General features: G+C 46.4%; 4 protein-coding genes across 4 annotated transcripts in view; 3 read left to right on the top strand and 1 right to left on the bottom strand.

Moving 5' to 3' along the window:
* The window catches only part of LOC309567520 (uncharacterized protein), a gene marked incomplete at its 5' end in the record, with an annotated part of 1,161,679 nt that overhangs the window by 699,222 nt on the left and 440,784 nt on the right, over positions 1-21,673 (bottom strand). The gene's annotated exons all lie outside the window — the stretch shown is intronic.
* Positions 1-21,673, top strand: part of LOC309567217 (uncharacterized protein) — a 157,285-nt gene that overhangs the window by 49,562 nt on the left and 86,050 nt on the right. The window lies entirely within an intron of this gene.
* The window catches only part of LOC309566966 (uncharacterized protein), a gene marked incomplete at its 5' end in the record, with an annotated part of 72,200 nt that overhangs the window by 48,868 nt on the left and 1,659 nt on the right, over positions 1-21,673 (top strand). The window lies entirely within an intron of this gene.
* On the top strand, positions 595-21,324 carry LOC309566967 (gastrula zinc finger protein XlCGF66.1-like; the record flags this gene model as incomplete). The annotated part of the gene is made up of 5 exons (XM_082272286.1): positions 595-633; positions 14,186-14,314; positions 14,515-14,649; positions 14,736-14,939; positions 21,283-21,324. Exons 2-5 carry the CDS (start codon positions 14,210-14,212, stop codon positions 21,322-21,324), a joined length of 486 nt encoding a protein of 161 aa, XP_082128412.1. The 5' UTR covers positions 595-633; positions 14,186-14,209.

The raw sequence follows: 21,673 nt of genomic DNA on the forward strand, positions 1-21,673 counted from the left end.
GTGTGCTCTATGCAGCGGTGGGGTGTGAGGTCAAGTCTTGGCTGGAATCAGGTGGATGGCAAAGGATTTTCTTCCATCAGCACAGGAGCTCCTTCTCTGTGCGACCAGTGTGGCTGACGTCCGGCCCTTGCTGCTTTACAGCTTTTTTCACTCCAAGATTAATTTTATTTATATAAGCATTTAAGGAATTGCTTTTACTTTAAGAGATCTCCACCACCATTCCTATGTGACCATTACATCCTTGCAATTTATGTTTACCATCTTCATTTTGAGTGGATTAACATATATTTTAATGTTTTATGATATATTTTTGCATTTCCTTATCCAAAAAGATGAATTTCCGGAGTTATCTGATTTTTTAGGTATACCTTTGTTTTGAACTTAGCCATGTAAAATAGATATTATAGGAATTGTTATTATGAGATGTTTCTCAGGGCTGCAGTTCCTCTGAACTCCACAAGATGGAGATCTCACTTATATTCAGACAGGATGTCTCTATGGAATATGGACAGGAAGTCTCTATGGAATACAGACAGGAAGTGATGTCAGGGACAGACAGGAAGTGATTTGGAACACAGACAGGGTGTGGTACGAAGTAAAGAGGAGACGTTACTGGAAGTTGCAGTAGAGGAGGTAAGAAGATCTTATTTTCTATTTACACCCAGTAACCCCCCGTCATGTCCGTCCTCTTCCTCCATAGTCACTGTGACCTCTTTTATCTCCAGCAGATGGTGATACACACATATATAGTGTGGAAACCTAGATTAACCCCTTCAGGGGCAGAACGTTTCCCCACTTACGGAGCCGGAACATTCTCTTCATTTTGGAGATAAATTCTAGTAATATGTTCCTCTAAACAAACATCACTGACAATAAATAGAGAAGACAATGACCATCCTGACCATGCATGGCCTACAAAGGGCAATTATTACACTACACAGGCAGCCAATGAGCAATTATTACACTACACAGGCAGCCAATGGGCAATCATTACACTACACAGGCAGCCAATGAGCAATCATTACACTACACAGGCAGCCAATGGGCAATCATTACACTACACAGGCAGCCAATGAGCAATCATTACACTACACAGGCAGCCAATGGGCAATCATTACACTACACAGGCAGCCAATGAGCAATCATTACACTACACAGGCAGCCAATGAGCAATCATTACACTACACAGGCAGCCAATGGGCAATCATTACACTACACAGGCAGCCAATGGGCAATCATTACACTACACAGGCAGCCAATGGGCAATCATTACACTACACAGGCAGCCAATGAGCAATCATTACACTACACAGGCAGCCAATGGGCAATCATTACACTACACAGGCAGCCAATGGGCAATCATTACACTACACAGGCAGCCAATGGGCAATCATTACAATACACAGGCAGCCAATGAGCAATCATTACAATATGCAGCCAATATAATGATGGTGTGCCGGGGTCAGGAGTATGGAGCCCCTTACATTGTTGATCAGGAGGAAGAAAAAATGAAGAATATTTTCCATCATTAGTGTCAGAGGGAGGAAAATACTGAGGCATCTGAGGGAAGTAGAGGAGCTGAGGGGTCTCTGAGGGAAGTAGAGGAGCTGAGTGGTCTCTGGGGGGAAGTAGAGGAGCTGAGGGGTCTCTGGGGGAAGTTGAGGAGCTGAGGGGTCTCTGGGGGAAGTACAGGAGCTGAGGGGTCTCTGGGGGAAGTAGAGGAGCTGAGGGGTCTCTGGGGGGAAGTAGAGGAGCTGAGGGGTCTCTGGGGGAAGTTGAGGAGCTGAGGGATCTCTGAGGGAAGTAGAGGAGCTAAGGGGTCTCTGGGGGAAGTAGAAGAGCTGAGGTGTCTCTGGGGGAAGAAGAGGAGCTGAGGGGTCTCCGGGGGGAAGAAGAGGAGCTGAGGGGTGTCCGGGGGGAAGTAGAGGAGCTGAAGGGTCTCTGGGGGATGTAGAGGAGCTGAGGGGTCTCTGAGGGAAGTAGAAGAGCTGAGGGGTCTCTGGGGGAAGTAGAGGAGCTGAGGGGTCTCTGAGGGAAGTAGAGGAGCTGAGGGGTCTCTGAGGGAAGTAGAGGAGCTGAGGGGTCTCTGAGGGAAGTAGAGGAGCTGAGGGGTCTCTGAGGGAAGTAGAGGAGCTGAGTTTTCTCTGGGGGAAGAAGAGGAGCTGAGGGGTCTCTGAGGGAAGTAGAGGAGCTGAGTTTTCTCCAGGGGAAGAAGAGGAGCTGAGGGGTCTCTGGGGGAAGTAGAGGAGCTGAGGGGTCTCTGGGGGAAGTAGAGGAGCTTAGGGGTCTCGGGGGGAAGTTGAGGGGCTGAGGGGTCTCCGAGGGAAGTAGAGGAGCTGAGGGTTCTCCGAGGGAAGTAGAGGAGCTGAGGGTTCTCCGAGGGAAGTAGAGGAGCTGAGGGGTCTCTGGGGGAAGTAGAGGAGCTGAGGGGTCTCTGGGGGAAGTAGAGGAGCTGAGGGGTCTCTGGGGGAAGTAGAGGAGCTGAGGGGTCTCTGGGGGAAGTAGAGGAGCTGAGGGGTCTCTGAGGGAAGTAGAGGAGCTGAGGGGTCTCTGAGGGAAGTAGAGGAGCTGAGTTTTCTCCGGGGGAAGAAGAGGAGCTGAGGGGTCTCTGAGGGAAGTAGAGGAGCTGAGTTATCTCCGGGGGAAGAAGAGGAGCTGAGGGGTCTCTGGGGGAAGTAGAGGAGCTGAGGGGTCTCTGGGGGAAGTAGAGGAGCTGAGGGGTCTCTGAGGGAAGTAGAGGAGCTGAGGGGTCTCTGAGGGAAGTTGAGGAGCTGAGGGGTCTCTGGGGGAAGTAGAGGAGCTGAGGGGTCTCTGGGGGAAGTAGAGGAGCTGAGGGGTCTCTGAGGGAAGTAGAGGAGCTGAGGGGTTTCTAAGAAGTTAGCGGGACTAAAGGACTCTGAGAACCTCTGATGGTTTATTTACTGCATCTCAAGGACTCTGGGACCCCTGAGGAGGAAGAGTAGCTGAAGGATTTTAGGGGCCTTTTAGGAAGTATTTGGGATGAACAACTCTGAGAGCTTAGTGGGGCTGAAGGGCTGTGGGGGACTCTGAGAGGGTAGTGGGGCTGCAAGGCTCTGAGGTAAGGGGGGGCTTTAGGGCTCATAGAGACTCTTGGTTTTAGATGTTCCTCTCATGCAACCTGCATTTACTTTGATGACATCCTTAGCTTCTTAGCGGTATTCCTGAGCGTGGCACGGGGTTAAATTTCATAGCTAAAAGCGGTAACCCAGAGCCACACTCGGGGTACCGCCAGAAGCATCGCTGGATCCTTAAAGCAGGGTTACTTACCTTGTCACCGGGATACAGAGATGTATCCCGGCGGTGTCTAGCGGCGGATCTTCCTCCCGGTCCTCTCCGTGCCACGGCTTCCGTCTTCATGACGTTCGCAGGGGGGTGGAACCAGCGGCAAATTCAAATGTAAAACACACCAAACACACTGATACAATGTGAAATAAAATAAATTCACATTAGATTGCCCCCCAGTGCTCTTTCTTGCAGTTTTACTGTACTTTTTATATAGATAGATAGATATTCATACGTATATACTTTAACTTATTTATAGTTTTTTATTATATTATAATTTATGATTTTTTGTTTCAAACTTTATCATACCCAAGATGTTATAAAGGAGAACGCAAGGTAAAAAAAAATACTATGTAAATAGTTGGTTTGGGCTGCTCATTCTTAAGAATTACATGCAAAATAATGGTACCGCTTTCAGCACCTAAAATCGGAAAGAATCATACCGCCAGGGAGGTTAAAGAACCTCCTGCCAGCATCTGAAGGAATCCTTCACCTCACCATCTCACTAGTCAAAAATATGTTGCAGGTCACAAAATAAGACAAAGAAAGACACTTGTTCTTTGAGGAGGTCTGTTTGGACCGCATCACTTACTGGTTGGCCAGTCCAATACCTTCCCATGACACAGGGTCTGGCAGTGCCCAAAGCTAGAATTCAGAGCCCCAGGAACTCACTGCCACTCTACAATGTCCTGGGATACTACAGAATAGTTGCCAACCAAGAAAACAAACCCCTCCCCACACTGGGTTGCCATTGCAGGGAAGATAATAGACTCCTCCCCCACAGCTCTCTACTCCACCAGCAGCATCCTCTTGTTGCAGAAAATGAATGGAAACCAAGAATGAATTTCTTGGACTCTGGCTTTGGAATCAAACCTTTTTATTCGACAGCGAAAATGGCTTAGCCCGGCTAATGCCCGCTTACTAAGTGAGTGAAAAAGCGTGTACATCACATATAGGAAACAGCAGTTACATCACAGATACATATTTCCCGAACTAGCTTGGCAGTAATACAATAGAAATCCTCCCCCTACCATTGACTCCTGAACATCTGCATGTAGCAATTACATCCCTGGCCTTCACTTCTTATCTGTATTCTCATTCGTTTTTGGAAGGGCTAGAGAGGAAAAATATGAGGGAGAAGGTGGGGGCCTCAAATGCGCAGCTTGGCTGTCATGATCTCTGTAGTACCACAGAATCTACCATTTTGTCTTAAAAGGCTATTTATTCTCCATTTTAAAAGCTTTCCAGGTACTGCCACATTCCCACTTTGATGCTGACGTAGCGAGAGTTTGAGCAGAGACCAAGCATCACGTAGCATCATTGCGAAGCACTAAATTAAGCCCCGGAAGATTTTACCCCCTTCCTGACCAGGGGGTATTTTGCGATTCGGCACTGCGTGACTTTAATGGACAATTGCGCGGTCGTGCGACGCTGTACCTAAACGAATTTGGCGTCCTTTTTTTCCCACAAACAGAGCTTTCTTTTGGTGGTATTTGATCACCTGTGCGATTTTTTGATCATGCGCTAAAAACAAAAAAGAGTGTCAATTTTGCAAAAATAGCAATATTTTTCACTTTTTTATATGAAATTCCCCCCCAAAAAATGTAAAAATCTAAATTTTTTAACATTTTCGGCCAATTTGTTTTATGCTACCTATGTTTGGTAAAAAAAAATCGCAAAAAGCGTATTTTGATTGGTTTGCGCAAAAGTTATTGCTTTTACTAACTAAGGGAAAGATTTTTGTCATTTTTGTTGTTTTTTTTTAACGCGTAATGGCGGCGATCTGCAATTTCTTTTGCAGTACTGCGACATTGCGGCGGACAGATCGGACCCTTGACTGACATTTTTGACACTTTTGGGGTTACCAGTGACATTACTGCAGTAATCAGTGCTATACATATACACTGTTACTGCAAAATGACACTGGTAGTGAAGGGGTTAACTTTATTTGAGAGGGAGGGGCTGTGTGTGTCCCTAGGGGCGTTATTCTAACTGTGATTGGCTGTGGCTTGAGCTGTTGAAACCGTGATCAACGGTCCTACATAGTAGAACCGTGTGATCACAGTTTCTACACAGGGGAGAATATCAGGCGGCTTGTTTACACTAGCCGCCTGACTTTCTCCCTCTGCAGCGGCGATCGCAGAGTGACCGGCGGACATCGGGTCCGCCGGTCACACGCGCGGGGGGGGGTCTGTGACCACGCGGGAGCGCGCATCCGGCGGCGCACGCTCGCTCCCTAGACCCTCACAGGCTAGCGACGTGGATCTACGTCACTTTGCCTGTGAGGAGCTAACTGCCGACGTAAATCGTCGTTAGGCAGTCGGCAAGTAGTTAAGGGGGTATACCAAAATGGGGTGAAGGAAGGGGTTATGGTAGTTCTAATTCGCTACAGTGGCCTAATAATTTGGTTAAGTATATATACATATATATATATATATATATATATATATATAGATAGAGAGAGAGAGATACGGTAACCATATGATCCATCCTCCACCCGGGTGGCAGGGCCAATAATACTGGACAATACATTCAGGGGACTATTCATTGTCTTTGCAACTCCCTATCAGGAGGCCAGGTGCCCTCTTTCCCATCCTAATCCCCCGCAACCTCTCCTCAGGAAGCCACTGAGGTTAATAGCAGAGCACACATCAAAAAGCAAGCTTGCTGCTGTATTGGGGTTAGTAATTTAGATTACGGTTTATCAGCTTGCCTGTGGAGCCAAAGCTCCAAATGGCTAACCACGTTTTGGTGGGTGCAGTGGTGGGGTCATAACAGGTTACCTGGTCCCCTGCAGTGCACACTAATTAGGTGGTTTCCTTATGCACGCAGATGCCAGTCACCACGCCGTCACATTTGTAATATGAATGCCACAGCAACATTTTGGTGGTTATGGGTCCTACCTTAGTAGTTTTGATACACGGGTCACATGATGTGTCCTCCCCCCTTATGGGTATTTCCAGTATTATCACCGTGGTTACCAGTAAACTTAATAAAGCATTTCTAATAAACATCATATCGGTGAATATTCCCAGTTACAGCTGTGCGTTGACCAATCAGCTTCCGGGTATGTGTTGGGAGCGGGGTGCAGGCCTGACAGCTTCCATGTGTGTGTCAGGAGCAGGCTGGAGTTCTTCCCTCTGATTTCTCAGGTCAATCTTAGCCTTATAGGGTCTTGAGGGTCTACTTTGCTCACCCAGGAGTCTGTGTGGTCAGCAGCTCGCTTTACCCTGGAGTGGTGTATCCAGGGATCACCTCGGCCACCTTAATGGCTGTGGGGGTTGAAAGTAGGACAGTATAAGGACTTCTCCATTTTTGCCCTAGGGTGGTTGTGTTCCACTCTTACACCCTCACTGTATCTCCTGGCCTAAAGGGGTGGACTGGGTTTGTCAGACTTGTGGGGAGTTTCTCTTGGACTCATTTTCCTATGTCCGGCATATTCTCCCCTAATTTCTGTAACAGTTTGCAGTTCACCACCCCCCCTATCTGGTGTAAGTCTCCCTTGATATCTTTTATGATGGGTGGTGGCATACCATTCAGTACTTCAAAAGGGGACAGTTTTGTCTTCTTTGTTGGAGTACTCCGAATCCTCAACAGAGCAATGGGCAGCATCAAGGTCTATATGCAGTGTGCAGTTTCCAAGTCATCTTGAGTGCTGTTGCTAATTCCTGGAGACCCTTGTGAACAAAGGCTGGACCATTGTCTGAACCAGTGGATGAGGGGATTCCATATCTGGGGATGATTTAATGGAGAAGGCATTTAACGACTTCCTTTGTAGTCTCAGTTCGTGTGAGCAAAGCCTCTACCCAGCCCGAATAGGTGCAGATGGCCACCAGCAAATACTTGTATCCTCCTGAGGGGGGCATCACAGTGAAGTCAACTAGCAATTCCTCCATCAGTGAGGCTCCTACAGCTTGTACTCCGGGAATTTATAGCTGGCCCTTGTCTGGGGTTGTTTCTGGCACATTCCATGCTTCTGATGGCTGTAGCTTGGGTCAGTGTAGGTAGCCGGGGAATATAAAAATGTCTTTCTAGGGCCTTTTCCATGGCGGTCTTGCCTATGCGTGTTCCCCTGTGGAATTCTGTCACTAACTCAGTTGCCACTGCAGCTGGGATGACAATTCTTCCATCCTGCAACTGGTACCACTGGTCTTCCCTGTACTTTCCAGGTTCAGTCTCTATCCACTCTTGTTCTGTCTTTGTGTAGATTGGATCCCATTCAGAGAGTGGTACTGGGAAAAGGGGGGCTATTTGTTGTGGGGGCCACTGGAATGCTGTAACCCTGGCCGCTTAGTCTGCTGTCCTGTTGCCTCTAGCTACCTGGGAGTCTCCCTTCTGATGGCCTCTACAGTGGACTACTGTAACTTCAGAGGGGGCCCATACTGCTTCCAAGAGTTTCAGTATTTCTGTCCCATACTTGATGCTCTTCCCTCCAGATGTAATGAGCCCTCTTTCCATATACAGGGCTCCATGAGCATGGAGGAGCAGGAAGGCATATTTGGACTCCACAGAAACTTTTAGTCTTATGGTTGCAGCGAGTTGTAATGCCCTGGTTAGCGCTATTAATTCCACTTTCTGAGAACAGGTTCCTTGTGATAAGGCTCCTGTCTCTATCACTGTCTCCTGTTTAACCACTGCATAGCCGGTATAGCAGATCCAATCCTTTACAAATCTGCTGCCAACAGTGAAGTACAGTCCACATCTGGCTTCTCCAAGGGGCTGTCTTTCAAGTCTGGCTGACTTGCGTAGACTTTATCCATGACCTGGAGGCAGTCATGTGCCAGAGGTTCTGGTGAGGTAGGAAGCAGAGTGGCTGGGTTTAGGGTATTAACAGTCTCTAAATGGATTTGAGGATTTTCACACAGCATGGCCTGGTATTTGACCATCTGGCTGTTGAACCAGTGATTTCCTTTGTAATCATTTAGTGCCTGTACCTGGTATGAGACTCTGACATAGGTTTCCTGACCTAGCGATAACTTGTCAGCTTCTGTCATCATGAGGGCCATGGCTGCGATAGCCCGCAAGCAAGGTGGCCAACCCTGTGCTACAGTGTCCAGTTGTTTTGAGAGGTACACCATAGGGCATTGCCATGATCCCCGGTACTGTCAGGACTCCCACTGCTATTGTTCTTTCCATAGAAACATTTCTCTCCCCCCCTTTTGTGGATTCATAGAGGGTCTGGTATCCAAATCCGGCAGAATCCTGCTGCTCCCAGGTTGGGGCAGGGATCTGGCAAACCGCTTCTTTTCTGCCCTTTCCCAACTGTCTCTGGCCTTGTGACACCCGGAATCCCAGGTATTTTTACAGTCTTTTGGCACAATTTAGCTTTTCTTCTAGATACCTTTTAACTTGTGTAACTGCAACAGTTAACTTGTTCACATTACTTTTATTCCATGGTCAGATTCTCTCTTCGTTTCCGATCTGTAATCCACCTAATGGGGCCACAGCTGTTTTTCATAACTTTTCAACATACTTTAAACCTGCTTGGCTTATTCTGTGTCTCTCCTCTGCATTGAAAAGAGTCAGTAGGAGCTGCTGGCAGTCCGCCAAAGTGGGACTAGAAGTCTGAATTATTGTGCGGAACAAGTCTGTTATAGCTGAGTTGAAAAGACAGGGCAAGAGTTCAGTTTCTGGAATCGGGAGTCTTTGTGGTGGAAGTGGACATTGACATATATGAACTTATTGATTGGCCGATTTCATCCTACTTATGCTGAGGGTGTCAAGCCCAGGGGTACCATTTGGGGTATATACACTATCGGCACCTTTCCACTGCAAGTACCGACTCGGCACTGCTTGGCCCAGCTCGGCTCAATTTGCTTTTCCACTGCATGGTACGAGTCGGCACCTTTCAGCACTGTATAGGCTCTACTCGGCTCCGTTTGCTTTTCCACTAAGTAGTAAGTGGGTGGGATTACAACGATTCTCTGACCAATCAGTGGCTAGTAGTGACAAACAATGCTGCATGCAAAGGATTGTGGGATATGGTATCTGTAGGGCCCGCTTGGAACCCCAACCGAGGTGGTACTGTTTAACCGGTTGCCGACCGCCGCACGACTATATACTGCGGCGGTCAGCCCCGGCCAGGCAGAGTGACGTATCGGTACGTCACTCGCCTGTCACTGACTTGCGAGCCTATCGCGGGCGGGCACGCGCCCGCCGAGGCGCGCGCCCGCCGCGGCTCGTTCACAGGCAAGTCAGTGCGTGTGACCGGCGGACTCGATGTCCGCCAGTCACACTGCGATCGCTCCTGTGAAGGGAGAAAGACAGAGCGGCTTGTGTAAACAAGCTGCCTGTCAGTTCTCCCTGTGTAAAAGTAAAGATCTGTCCGTTCTACTATGTAGAACGGTTGATCTTTGCTTTTACACCAATAGGAATGTCCCTACACAGTAGAAAGCATGCCCCTAGGACACACTTAACCCCTCCCTGTCCAATAAAGTTAACCCCTTCCCTGCCAGTGTCATTTTTGCAGTAACAGTGCATATGTATAGCACTGATTACTGCAGTAATGTCACTGGTAACCCCAAAAGTGTCAAAAATGTCAGTCAAGGGTCCGATCTGTCCGCCGCAATGTCGCAGTACCGAAAAAAAAATCGCAGATCGCCGCCATTACGCGTTAAAAAAAAAAACACCAAAAATGACAAAAATCTTTCTCTTTGTTAGTAAACGCGATAACTTTTGCGCAAACCAATCAAAATACGCTTTTTGCGATTTTTTTTACCAAACATAGGTAGCATAAAACAAATTGGCCGAAAAATTTTAAAAAATTTTGATTTTTACTTTTTTTTTTGGGGAATTTCATATAAAAAAATGTGAAAAATATTGTTATTTTTGCAAAATTTACGCTCTTTTTTTGTTTATAGCGCGTGATCAAAAAATCGCACAGGTGATCAAATACCACCAAAAGAAAGCTCTGTTTGTGGGGAAAAAAAGGACGTCAAATTCGTTTAGGTACAGCGTCGCACGACCGCGCAATTGTCCGTTAAAGTCACGCAGTAAAAAATCGCAAAAAAACCCCTGGTCCTTTAGCAGCCAAATCCTCCGGGGCTTAAGTGGTTAAGCGAGCCGTAGCATGTAGTGGAAAAGCACCGCTGTACCAAACCGTACCATGCGGTACCATGCAGTGGAAATGCGCCAAACCGATCCGTACCATGCAGTGGAAAAGCGCCATAAGACTGACAACTGAGGGGGGTCTGGTCATCTTCCTGTGCAACATAATGACTTAAACTTGATTCCCCCAGTCTACAGGGTGGGCATCGAGGTTACTCATATCTGCACGTGACATGTTCCTCTATATACGGGGGAGGCTGTACGAATGATTTCTCATACCAAGACTTGCTACAAAGGCTTCTATCCTTCTCATATACAGTACCACTTTACTAAACTGTCACCTTAATTTGATTACTTACCTCTCCTAATAATAAACTTACACAGACCCTCAAACATAAATGTCTGTAATGATCTCTCCATCTCCCTACCCCCTTTTTTGCACAGACACAAATGTGAAAGGAGGGGAGGAATCTGGAAAGGCACACAGGCATTTCAGTACCTACACTATTAACCCTTCTGTATTTCTTTACTTTTTCTCATTTACAACTTTACAGAACTTTTGCTTCAGCTTCACCACTTAACTCCTCCAATGCCAAACCCACAGACAAAAGTAACAAAACCTATGCCACAAATCAGCCATACTTGGCTTTAACTCTCTGTCTTAATTCAGGTAACATTGTCATTTAATAAAGACAATACAACAAGCATTCAACATCTTCATACAAGCAATATGTCCTCAACATTAAAAGTAATATGAGGAAGTATTACTTTACTGAGAGAGTAGTGGATGCATGGAATAACCTTCCTGCAGAAGTGGTAGCTGCAAATACAGTGAAGGAGTTTAAGCATGCATGGGATAGGCATAAGGCTATCCTTCATATAAGATAGGGCCAGGGACTATTCATAGGATTCAGATATATTGGGCAGACTAGATGGGCCAAATGGTTCTTATCTGCCGACACATTCTATGTTTCTATGTAACTACAAGCAATTCGGACACACACACATCTTACATATAGTTTTACAATCTGAGCGGTCAGCTCATCGTTTTTGATATTCAAACAACGCTCCAAAACTTCTACCGTCCAGAGACCAATACTATTACTATTACAAATTGAGGCTTCCCAAAGATACAACAGTTTCATTTTTATATCAGTCTGTCGCCCAATTTATCAAACAAAAAACAAGATTGCAAGCTGGTGTCCAGTCAGACCCTGAAGCTGGATACACACTATAATATTTTCTGAAGATTTTTCCTTCAGATTTACCTTTTCTATGTAGTGCAAGGGCCTGCCAGATTGCATACAAATTGAAAGTGTTTAGGTTTGACCTCATAGTATATGGTTTTGGTAAGTCTGAAGGAAAAAGTCTTCAGAAAATCTTATAGTGTGTATAGTCCATGAGTCTAAGTCAGATCCCAAGATTCTGGTATTATATCATTTAGTTCAGGTGTATCTATGGGCTTAATTACTACATAATTTACCATTTTAATTTATGGAAATTGCATCACTGATCTTACTTTCTACACTGATCGTAATGTAATAGGGCATACACCACTGTGTAAACAGCCTTATCTTCCCTTGGAATTTCTTCTCCTCTTGCTCCTTATTCCGCTCCCGCACCATGCTTGCTATCTGGGAATTGTTGTTCTACGTGTGGGCAAAGACACAGTAGGATTTGGTCTTAAATCATCCTCTTTCTTTAGTGGAAGAGAGGAGTATACTGCATCATAACTAGCTAGGGATGGTCCAAGGGCTGAGGGAACATTAGAAAATACCTGTGGGGACTCAGAAGTATATCCCGGGGCATACTGCAACCAATTCAGTCCTCCCACCCTTAAACTCTTTATGTCCCAGTCTGTATTCCCTGAAAACCATGGGAGTGCTAAATTATTAATTCATAGATCTACATATTAATCATACCAGGGAGAGATTCTCATGACACTCTTTACATGTTACATTTCTTAACTCCTATGTCATTTGCTCCGCTTTCTTTCTTTTTCTTCATAATATTATATTACTTATTACGCGGAGGCAGAGGTCCCTTACCAGGGACTTTACATCTTACAACAGAACAACAGTTAAGCAAAGTTTTAAATATTACGGTGTCAGTATCTGACTCTTTTAGTTCAGAGGTTTAACACTTAAAGACGCAGACACCACAATAAACTTATTCTGTTACCTTTGAGCATCCCTTCCTGAACTTTTTGATCATACACTCTAGGGGGGGTAGGACTGACTGGTTCCCACCTGTTTTGTAGCCCTAGAGACGTCAAGACAGACACAGAGTTTACAGTAGGGTTTTGAGAATCTGGTAAGGTGTCCAAGACTCTCGACGCAAAGGGGCAATTTAAACAACAATTGCTTTCCCTTATCAACAACTCAGATACGGTTGCCCGACTGACAACTGCGTCTACACAGGGTCCACTATCGCTTGTTACCAGGCAATGTCTCATGCACACCATTCACACTGACCTTTGTCACATGGGTATAACTCACTGATTGAGGTCCGCCCAGGATGCTCTATCATCTTCTTTCTTGGGGTTTTCTTGGGAGGTGATCAGGCTCCCCTTCTCTCAAATACCGTTGATAGGTCCTGGCCTGACTGTTATCCCAAATTCAGAAGGCAAAGATCTCACCTGGTCCTGAATTGGAGCTCCAACAGTTTTGTTGGTTCCTGAGCCTGGATTCTGAAGACGTCATCGGGGCGGTTTCGGAGCAGGCCACCAAGATACAGCGTAGTCTCCCAGACAAATTCATCCAGTGGCACCTGAGACGTAGGCTCAATCCAAAGAACCGGCTCCGGACCGATCCCCAATAAGTCACGGTGGAACAGCCACCAGTCTCAAAAATTCTTCCTGGGTTTCCCAAAGCCAATGCACCAAATAAATGTTGCAGCAAATACATTGAAACCCAGAACGAATTTCTTGGACTCAGGCTTTGGAATCAAACCTTTTTATTTGCCAGCGAAAATGGCTTAGCCCGGTTAATGCCTGCTTGCTAAGTGAGTGAAAAAGCGTGTACATCACATATAGGAAACAGCAGTTACATCACAGATAAATATTTCCCGAACTAGCTTGGCAGTAATACAATAGAAATCCTCCCCCTACCTTTGACTCCTGAACATCTGCATGTAGCAATTACATCCCTGGCCATCACTTCTTATCTGTATTCTCATTAGTTCTTGGAAGGGCTAGAGAAGAAAAATATGAGGGAGACGCTGGGGGCCTCAAATGTGCAGCTTGGCTGTCATGATCTCTGTAGTACCACAGAATCTACCATTTTGTCTTAAAAGGCTATTTATCCGCTATTTTAGACGCTTTCCAGGTACTGCCACACTCTTGCTATCCAATTCCTTCTCTTACTGCAGAGAGTGACAGTGACATCACTCCTGTCAGTCCGCAGGCTACCGGAGATTGGAGCCTTGCAGCCGAAGGTCTGGTAATTAACCTGATTAGCCGGAAACTCCAGCCAAAAGCCAGCAAGTTCCCCTTCCTGGACATCATGATGACCCAACATTGACCTCACAGCACTGCCTCAGAGCAAACAAGTCTCAGGAAGGATCGGATTTATCATTCCTTGTCTGCAGATCTAATACTAATCAAATCCAGTTCAGAAATCAAACAAACCCATCAGAGGAAAGGGAATTTCTGATCCGGCAGGTCAAGAGAGTCCCAGGACCTTGAAAATATAGTAAACACTAAACAGTACAAACTAAATGTGTTCCCATGAGGGCAGTAGTCCTTAAATGTACAGCAACCCTCCTATTACCCCCTCACATCCTATTATTGTGTGATCAATACCATCCAAATAATTCTTACTTTCATTTCCCAAAGTTATCCATCTACAAGGAGACCTGTATGGATGAAATGACGGCACCAATGATGATGGAGGAGGACCGGAGTCACATGACTGAGAAGATACTAAACCTCACCCTGGAGAACATCTACCTGCTGACCGGAGAGGTGAGGGGGATTCTGGGAGGTCACATGACATCACTCTTAGCTCTATTAATAATACACAGATCTGACCGGAGAGGTGAGGAGGATTCTGGGAGGTCACATGACATCACTCTTATCTCTATTAATAAAACACAGACCAGACCAGAGAGGTGAGGGGGATTCTCAGATTCTAACATGATATTCCTCTTGGTTCCTCAATACAGAGATTTCCTCTGGTGAAGTCAGGTGATCATATGACCATCACAGTGCCTCCATGTGACTCCCTAAAACCTGAGGGACACAACATGGAGAAGATTCTAGAAGTCACCAAGAAGATGATGGAGCTGCTGACAGGAGAGGTGAGCGGTGCTGGGAATTCTGGGACATTATCCAGTAACAGACAAGGGATGAGTCTGGATGGTGACTGTATCATTGTGTGTGTCAGGTTCCTATAAGGTGTCAGGATGTCACTGTCTATTTCTCCATGGAGGAGTGGGAGTATTTAGAAGGACACAAGGATCTCTACAAGGACGCCATGATGGAGAATCAGCAGAATTTGAGTTTTGTGAAGAATGTAAAGAAGGAATATTCTCGGAATGAGACAATAGTGAACCTCACTCTGGAGATCCACAGCCTGCTGACTGGAGAGGTGAGTGTAATGAAGGGGTTAAGTCTGACTCTGCTGTATACTGGGATGTATTCAGAGTCACTTTTAGACTTCTGATGTTCTGCTAATCAATAACAACATCCACACAAGTACTATGAATACATAAATTGTATATACCAGTGGTGGAACTACCAGGGTCGGGGTCCCCAGCAGAGTTGCTGGCCACATGAATCTGAGCTGAGAGTGTCTCTTATACAGCCCAGAGCCTGCACTGACAGATCCCTCGCATGGATGAGAGAAGAGAGAGCCGATCTGCTCCTTCTCCTCCCGCCCCCTTCCTCCTATGCCCCTCTACTCCCCTGTACTGTGCCCCTCTGCCCCCTATTGTAACAATCCTACAGGCTCACCTGAGTCAGAGCACTGCTGGCCGGAGGTAGGAGTGCAGCCCAGTTGCAAGGACCGCAGGCCGGTAGTAGGTGCAGGAAATCTGGCAGAGGCGTGGTCAGACAATCCAGGTTGGCTACGGTGGTAGCAGTGCCGGATACTGGATGGACACCAGGTAGTACTCTGATGAGGACACGGGTTCACCTGAGGTCCGGAAACTAAGTGTTTGCTGGTTTTCTAGAGCCCCTGATGGTGGGGATAGACTGCGCTGCAAGCTAACACCAGGTCGCGGTCCCCACGATCACCCAGCCAGGCAGAGTGCAGGTTTGGTCCGGAGGTGGAGAAGCAGACATGGGACAACCAGAGAGAAGTCAGACGAGCCAAAGGTCGGGGCGGGCAGCAGTAAGCGTGGTCAGAAAATCCGGATCGGCAATGGAGGTAGCAGTTCAGTAGGTAGGGACAAAGCAGAAAAGTAGTCGGTAGTCCATTCCAGGTCAGCAGTGGATTTGTGGTAGTAGACAAGAGCAGCAGGTGAGGAGAAGCTTGATCAAGGCTCAGGAGCTCAATAATCAGCAAGCTTGAGTGCAAGGGGCTGGACTTATATAGGGAAGAACCAGGTGTGGGGAATCAAGGGTGATGAGCAAGGCTTGGCAAGACTAAGGTTGAAATAATAGGCTTCAGGGAGAAATGTCCAGAGAGGACGGTAGCCTAGTAAGCAGGGCTACCGCCTGGGATGTGGCTGGTCACGGGTTTGAATCCCGACACCTATATTGTGCCCTTGTACTCCCCTGTACTGTGCCCTTCTACTCCCCTGTACTGTGCCCTTCTACTCCCCTGTACTGTGCCCTTCTACTCCCCTGTACTGTGCCCCTCTACCCCCCTGTACCGTGCCCTTCTACTCCCCTGTACCGTGCCCTTCTACTCCCCTGTACTGTGCCCCTCTACTCCCCTGTACCGTGCCCTTCTACTCCCCTGTACCGTGCCCTTCTACTCCCCTGTACCGTGCCCTTCTACTCCCCTGTACCGTGCCCTTCTACTCCCCTGTACTGTGCCCTTCTACTCCCCTGTACTGTGCCCTTCTACTCCCCTGTACTGTGCCCCTATACTCCCCTGTACCGTGCCCTTCTACTCCCCTGTACCGTGTCCCTCTACTCCCCTGTACTGTGTCCCTCTACTCCCCTGTACTGTGTCCCTCTACTCCCCTGTACTGTGTCCCTCTACTCCCCTGTACTGTGTCCCTCTACTCCCCTGTACTGTGTCCCTCTACTCCCCTGTACTGTGTCCCTCTACTCCCCTGTACTGTGTCCCTCTACTCCCCTGTACTGTGTCCCTCTACTCCCCTGTACTGTGTCCCTCTACTCCCCTGTACTGTGCCCTTCTACTCCCCTGTACCGTGCCCTTCTACGCCCCTGTACCGTGCCCTTCTACGCCCCTGTACCGTGCCCTTCTACTCCCCTGTACCGTGTCCTTCTACTCCCCTGTACTGTGTCCTTCTACTCCCCTGTACTGTGTCCTTCTACTCCCCTGTACCATGCCCTTCTACTCCCCTGTACCATGCCCTTCTACTCCCCTGTACCGTGTCCCTCTACTCCCCTGTACGGCGCTCTGTGTTGATTAGTGTTTGATTCATGGCATGTTTTCTCATTGTTTAAATTGAATATATTGAAATTAGTAATAAATATGTGTTTTATTCTATCTTCTTTTTATACTTTCATTTTTGAGACTATGTCCGTACATTTTGGCAGGTAGGGGCCCCAGTACATTCATTTTCCCAGGGGCCCATGATGATATAAAGACGTCCCTGTGGGAGAGTGATATTTATCTTTGTATAACACAGAACTGTACAATAATAATGAAGAAATCTACTGAAAATGAGACAAGAAGGAGATCTCATAATATGACCAGAAGATCCTCGAGAATCCAAAATCTCATCACCATCCCCCCACCTCCATCCCTGATCCCTACAAGACACAACACACAGAAGGTTCTAGAAGTCACCAAGAAGATGATGGAGCTGCTGACAGGAGAGGTGAGCGGTGCTGGGAATTCTGGGACATTATCCAGTAACAGACAAGGGATGTGTCTGGATGGTGACTGTATCATTGTGTGTGTCAGGTTCCTATAAGGTGTCAGGATGTCACTGTCTATTTCTCCATGGAGGAGTGGGAGTATTTAGAAGGACACAAGGATCTCTACAAGGACGTCATGATGGAGAATCAGCCGCCCCTCACATCACCGGGTAAGAGGAGACTTTATTGTAAAGGAGAGAGCAGTACGGAGGCTCCACCTAGATCCCCATCATCTGATAAACACATAGAAACAATGTATTCAGTCAGTGTGTGTGTTTCACTAAATATACTCCTGACCCCTGCACTATATACTCTATGTTGTACATTAAATTCTCCTGACCTTTGCACTATATACTCTATGTTGTACATTACATACTCCTGACCCCTGCACTATATACTCTATGTTGTACATTACATTCTCCTGACCCCTGCACTATATACTCTATGTTGTACATTAAATTCTCCTGACCTTTGCACTATATACTCTATGTTGTACATTACATACTCCTGACCCCTGCACTATATACTCTATGTTGTACATTACATTCTCCTGACCCCTGCACTATATACTCTATGTTGTACATTACATTCTCCTGACCCCTGCCCTATATACTCTATGTTGTATATTAAATACTCCTGACAACATATTCTATGTTGTACATTACATACTCCTGACCCCTGCATACTCCCCTCCACCCATATATGGTACATATACACATAATATGGATTCTCTTTTGTTACACCCATTTCCTACCAGCTGGACATTTTATATCTGATGATCTGATTGGAGGACAGACTTTTACATGGTGATAATAATGTGATAACATCCTCAGACTTTGGAACCTTAAACAGAAAGTGATAATGAGGGAGGAGTCAGTAACCCAATGATGGAGATCTTCAGGATCAGTCCAGTCTTCATCTTGGTTGTTCTCCCCCCCATCCTCACTCTCTGACCTCTGGTGGGGCTCAGCCCCTCTGTTATTCATGACTAAATCATGGACTAAATAAGGAAGTGCGGGACTTCTTGTGTTGGGGAGATGGCAATGAGTGATAGAGGGGGAGGGGACACTCGTCCTATAATCCCCTCATCACTGTCACTCCTATAAAAGACAGTTCTCGTTGTTTCCTCACTCTCTGACTAAGGTCCATGAATAAAGAAATGAAGTGCACAAAGGGGGGGAGGTGTGGGACTTTAAATGAGGCGCACGGTGGGAGGTGTCCTGCGCCTCCATCCCTATTCAAGTAGAAATAAAGGAGGGTTGGGACTTTACTTGAGAGAGATGAGAAGGTTGTCAGGGCGAAGGTCACACATTTATTGGTACATACAGATATACAACCATAACATGGAAAATGTATAGAAATAAAATGATGATAAGACCGGCAGATGTCCCCAAGTCCAGGTTCATAGAAACCAGCATAGCAGAATATAAAAGTTGAATGCAATCATTACATCAGCAGACTGACGCGTTTCGAGGACTAAATATGCCGCTTCATCAGAAGTAGATGTATGATATGAATCTATAAAAAATATAGAAGTATGAGAAAAAGCAGCAATGGTAAATAATAAAACCTGGAAAGGGGGGGGGAGGGAGACAGAACCCCCCTAATTCCCAAAACTTACACTGTAATTTTAGCTGGGACTGACACTGGGGGCAAAAACATCACCCTGGGTGTCTCCAACGGGAGCTGAGGACCCACAAGGCGGGCAGATATGGCAGACCACGCCACACACAGAGAGTGGGTATGGATACATGGAGTGGGTACGGATACATGGAGCTGGTACGGATACATGGAGCGGGTACAGATACATGGAGCGGGTACGGATACATGGAGCGGGTACGGATACATGGAGCGGGTACGGATACATGGAGCGGGTACGGATACATGGAGTGGGTACAGATACATGGAGTGGGTACGGATACAGGGAGTGGGTACGGATACAGGGAGTGGGTACGGATACATGGAGTGGGTACGGATACATGGAGTGGGTAGGGATACAGGGAGTGGGTACGGATACATGGAGTGGGTACAGATACATGGAGTGGGTACGGATACATGGAACGGGTACAGATACATGGAGTGGGTACGGATACATGGAGTGGGTACAGATACATGGACTGGGTACGGATACATGGAGTGGGTACGGATACATGGAGTGGGTATGGATACATGGAGCGGGTACGGATACATGGAGTGGGTACGGATACAGGGAGTGGGTACAGATACATGGACTGGGTACGGATACATGGAGTGGGTACAGATACATGGACTGGGTACGGATACATGGAGTGGGTATGGATACATGGAGCGGGTACGGATACATGGAGTGGGTACGGATACATGGAGTGGGTACGGATACATGGAGTGGGTACGGATACATGGAGTGGGTACGGATACAGGGAGTGGGTACGGATACAGGGAGTGGGTACGGATACATGGAGTGGGTACGGATACATGGACTGGGTACGGATACAGGGAGCGGGTACAGATACATGGAGTGGGTACGGATACATGGAGTGGGGTTAGTAGAGACATAGAAGAATATCTGTAGTAAATAAGTAGAAATGTGTAATAAATATCTATATACTGAATGACCACTTTAGCCCCAGCCCCCGCAGATGTACGGCGCTCATTTGGGAGGAGCTAGGGGGCGATCGCTCGCTGACGGAGGCACGCTCCCGCCCCCGCTCCTCAGCGGGGAAGCTAGTGCGTGTGACAGGTGGATCCGATGGCCGCCGCCCACTTGCGATCTCCCGCCGCTGACAGAGAAGGACGGACGGCTGATGTAAACACAACCAACTGTCATTCTCCCTGAAGTGATCACAGAGGCTATATAGTACCGCATGTCACTGTGATGACTTCACAAGCCACGCCCCCCACAGTAAGAATCACGCCCCTAGGGTCACATTTAACCCCTTTAATCACCCACAGGGTTAACCCCTTCCCTGCCAATGTCATTATTACAGTGACAGTTTATATTTTTAGCACTGATTACTGTAGTAATGTCACTGGTACCCCCAAAAGTGTCAAAAACGTCAGTCAGGGGTCTGATCTGTCTGCCGCAATGTCGCAGTCCCACTAAAAATCGCAGATCGCAGCCATTACTAGTAAAAAATAAATAAAAACAATAAAAATGACATAAATCTTTCCCTGTAGTTAGTAGATGCGATAACTTTTGCGCAAACCAATCAAAATACGCTTACTGCTATTTTTTTTTTTTTTAACCAAAAATATTTTTCAGAAAAGAAATTGACCTAAAATGTTAAAAAAATTTGATTTTTACATTATTATTTTTTTGGGAATTTCACATAAAAGAATGTGAAAAATTTTGTTATTTTTTTGTTTATAGTGCAAGAAATAAGAATTGCACAGGTAATCAAATTTCACCAAAAGAAATTTCTATTTATGGGAAAAAAAGGATGTCAATTTTGTTTGGGTACAGCGTCGCACGACCGTGCAATTGTCTGTTAAAGTCACGCAGTGCCGAATCGCAAAACAGGGCCTCGTCTTTGGGCAGCCAAATCCTGAAAGTAGTAATGAGAGTAGATGGTGAGACTAGCAGAGTGTAGGTGGGAAAGTGAAGGGATGAAATGGGAATGCTTGTGAAGAAGGATAGGATGAAAAGGAAGTGAAGTCCACACCAAGGAGGGTGTGAAGGAACATGGGGGGTGATAAAAGTCACAAAAAAAGGGAGGAAATAGATGGGAACCGGAACCATCACCGGGGCCAGGAAGGAGCTGTGATAAAAAAGAGGACCCAAGATAACAAAACCAGAGAAGAAATGTGCCGGGGAATCACCAGAGGAAAATCCAAACCCCAAAAACAAATGCTAGTAGAGACATAGAAGAATATCTGTAGTAAATAAAACCCCCCTTTCCAGGTTTTATTAGTTACCATTGCTGCTTTTTCTCATACTTCTATATTTTTTATAGATTCATATCATACATCTACTTCTGATGAAGCGGTATATTTAGTCCTTGTAATGCATCAGGTCTGCTGATGTAATGATTGCATTCAACTTTTATATTCTGCTATGCTGGTTTCTATGAACCTGGACTTGGGGACATCTGCCGGTCTTATCATCATTTTATTTCTATACATTTTCCATGTTATGGTTGTATATCTGTATGTACCAATAAACGTTTGACCTTCCCCCTGCCAACCTTCTCATCTCTCTCAATTATAGAAATGAACTGGTAGGAGATCAGAGGACCCATTTACTAGTTACCTTGAGGGGGGAATTGTAAGATCCTCAGAGACAAAGCTGTCTGATGTGGGCGGAGTCCTGGTTTAGGGGAACCAATCTGCTGATGTCTAGTAATA

This window comes from Pelophylax lessonae, assembly GCF_965119305.1.
Source record: "Pelophylax lessonae genome assembly, chromosome: 11".
Lineage (NCBI taxonomy): Eukaryota > Metazoa > Chordata > Amphibia > Anura > Ranidae > Pelophylax > Pelophylax lessonae.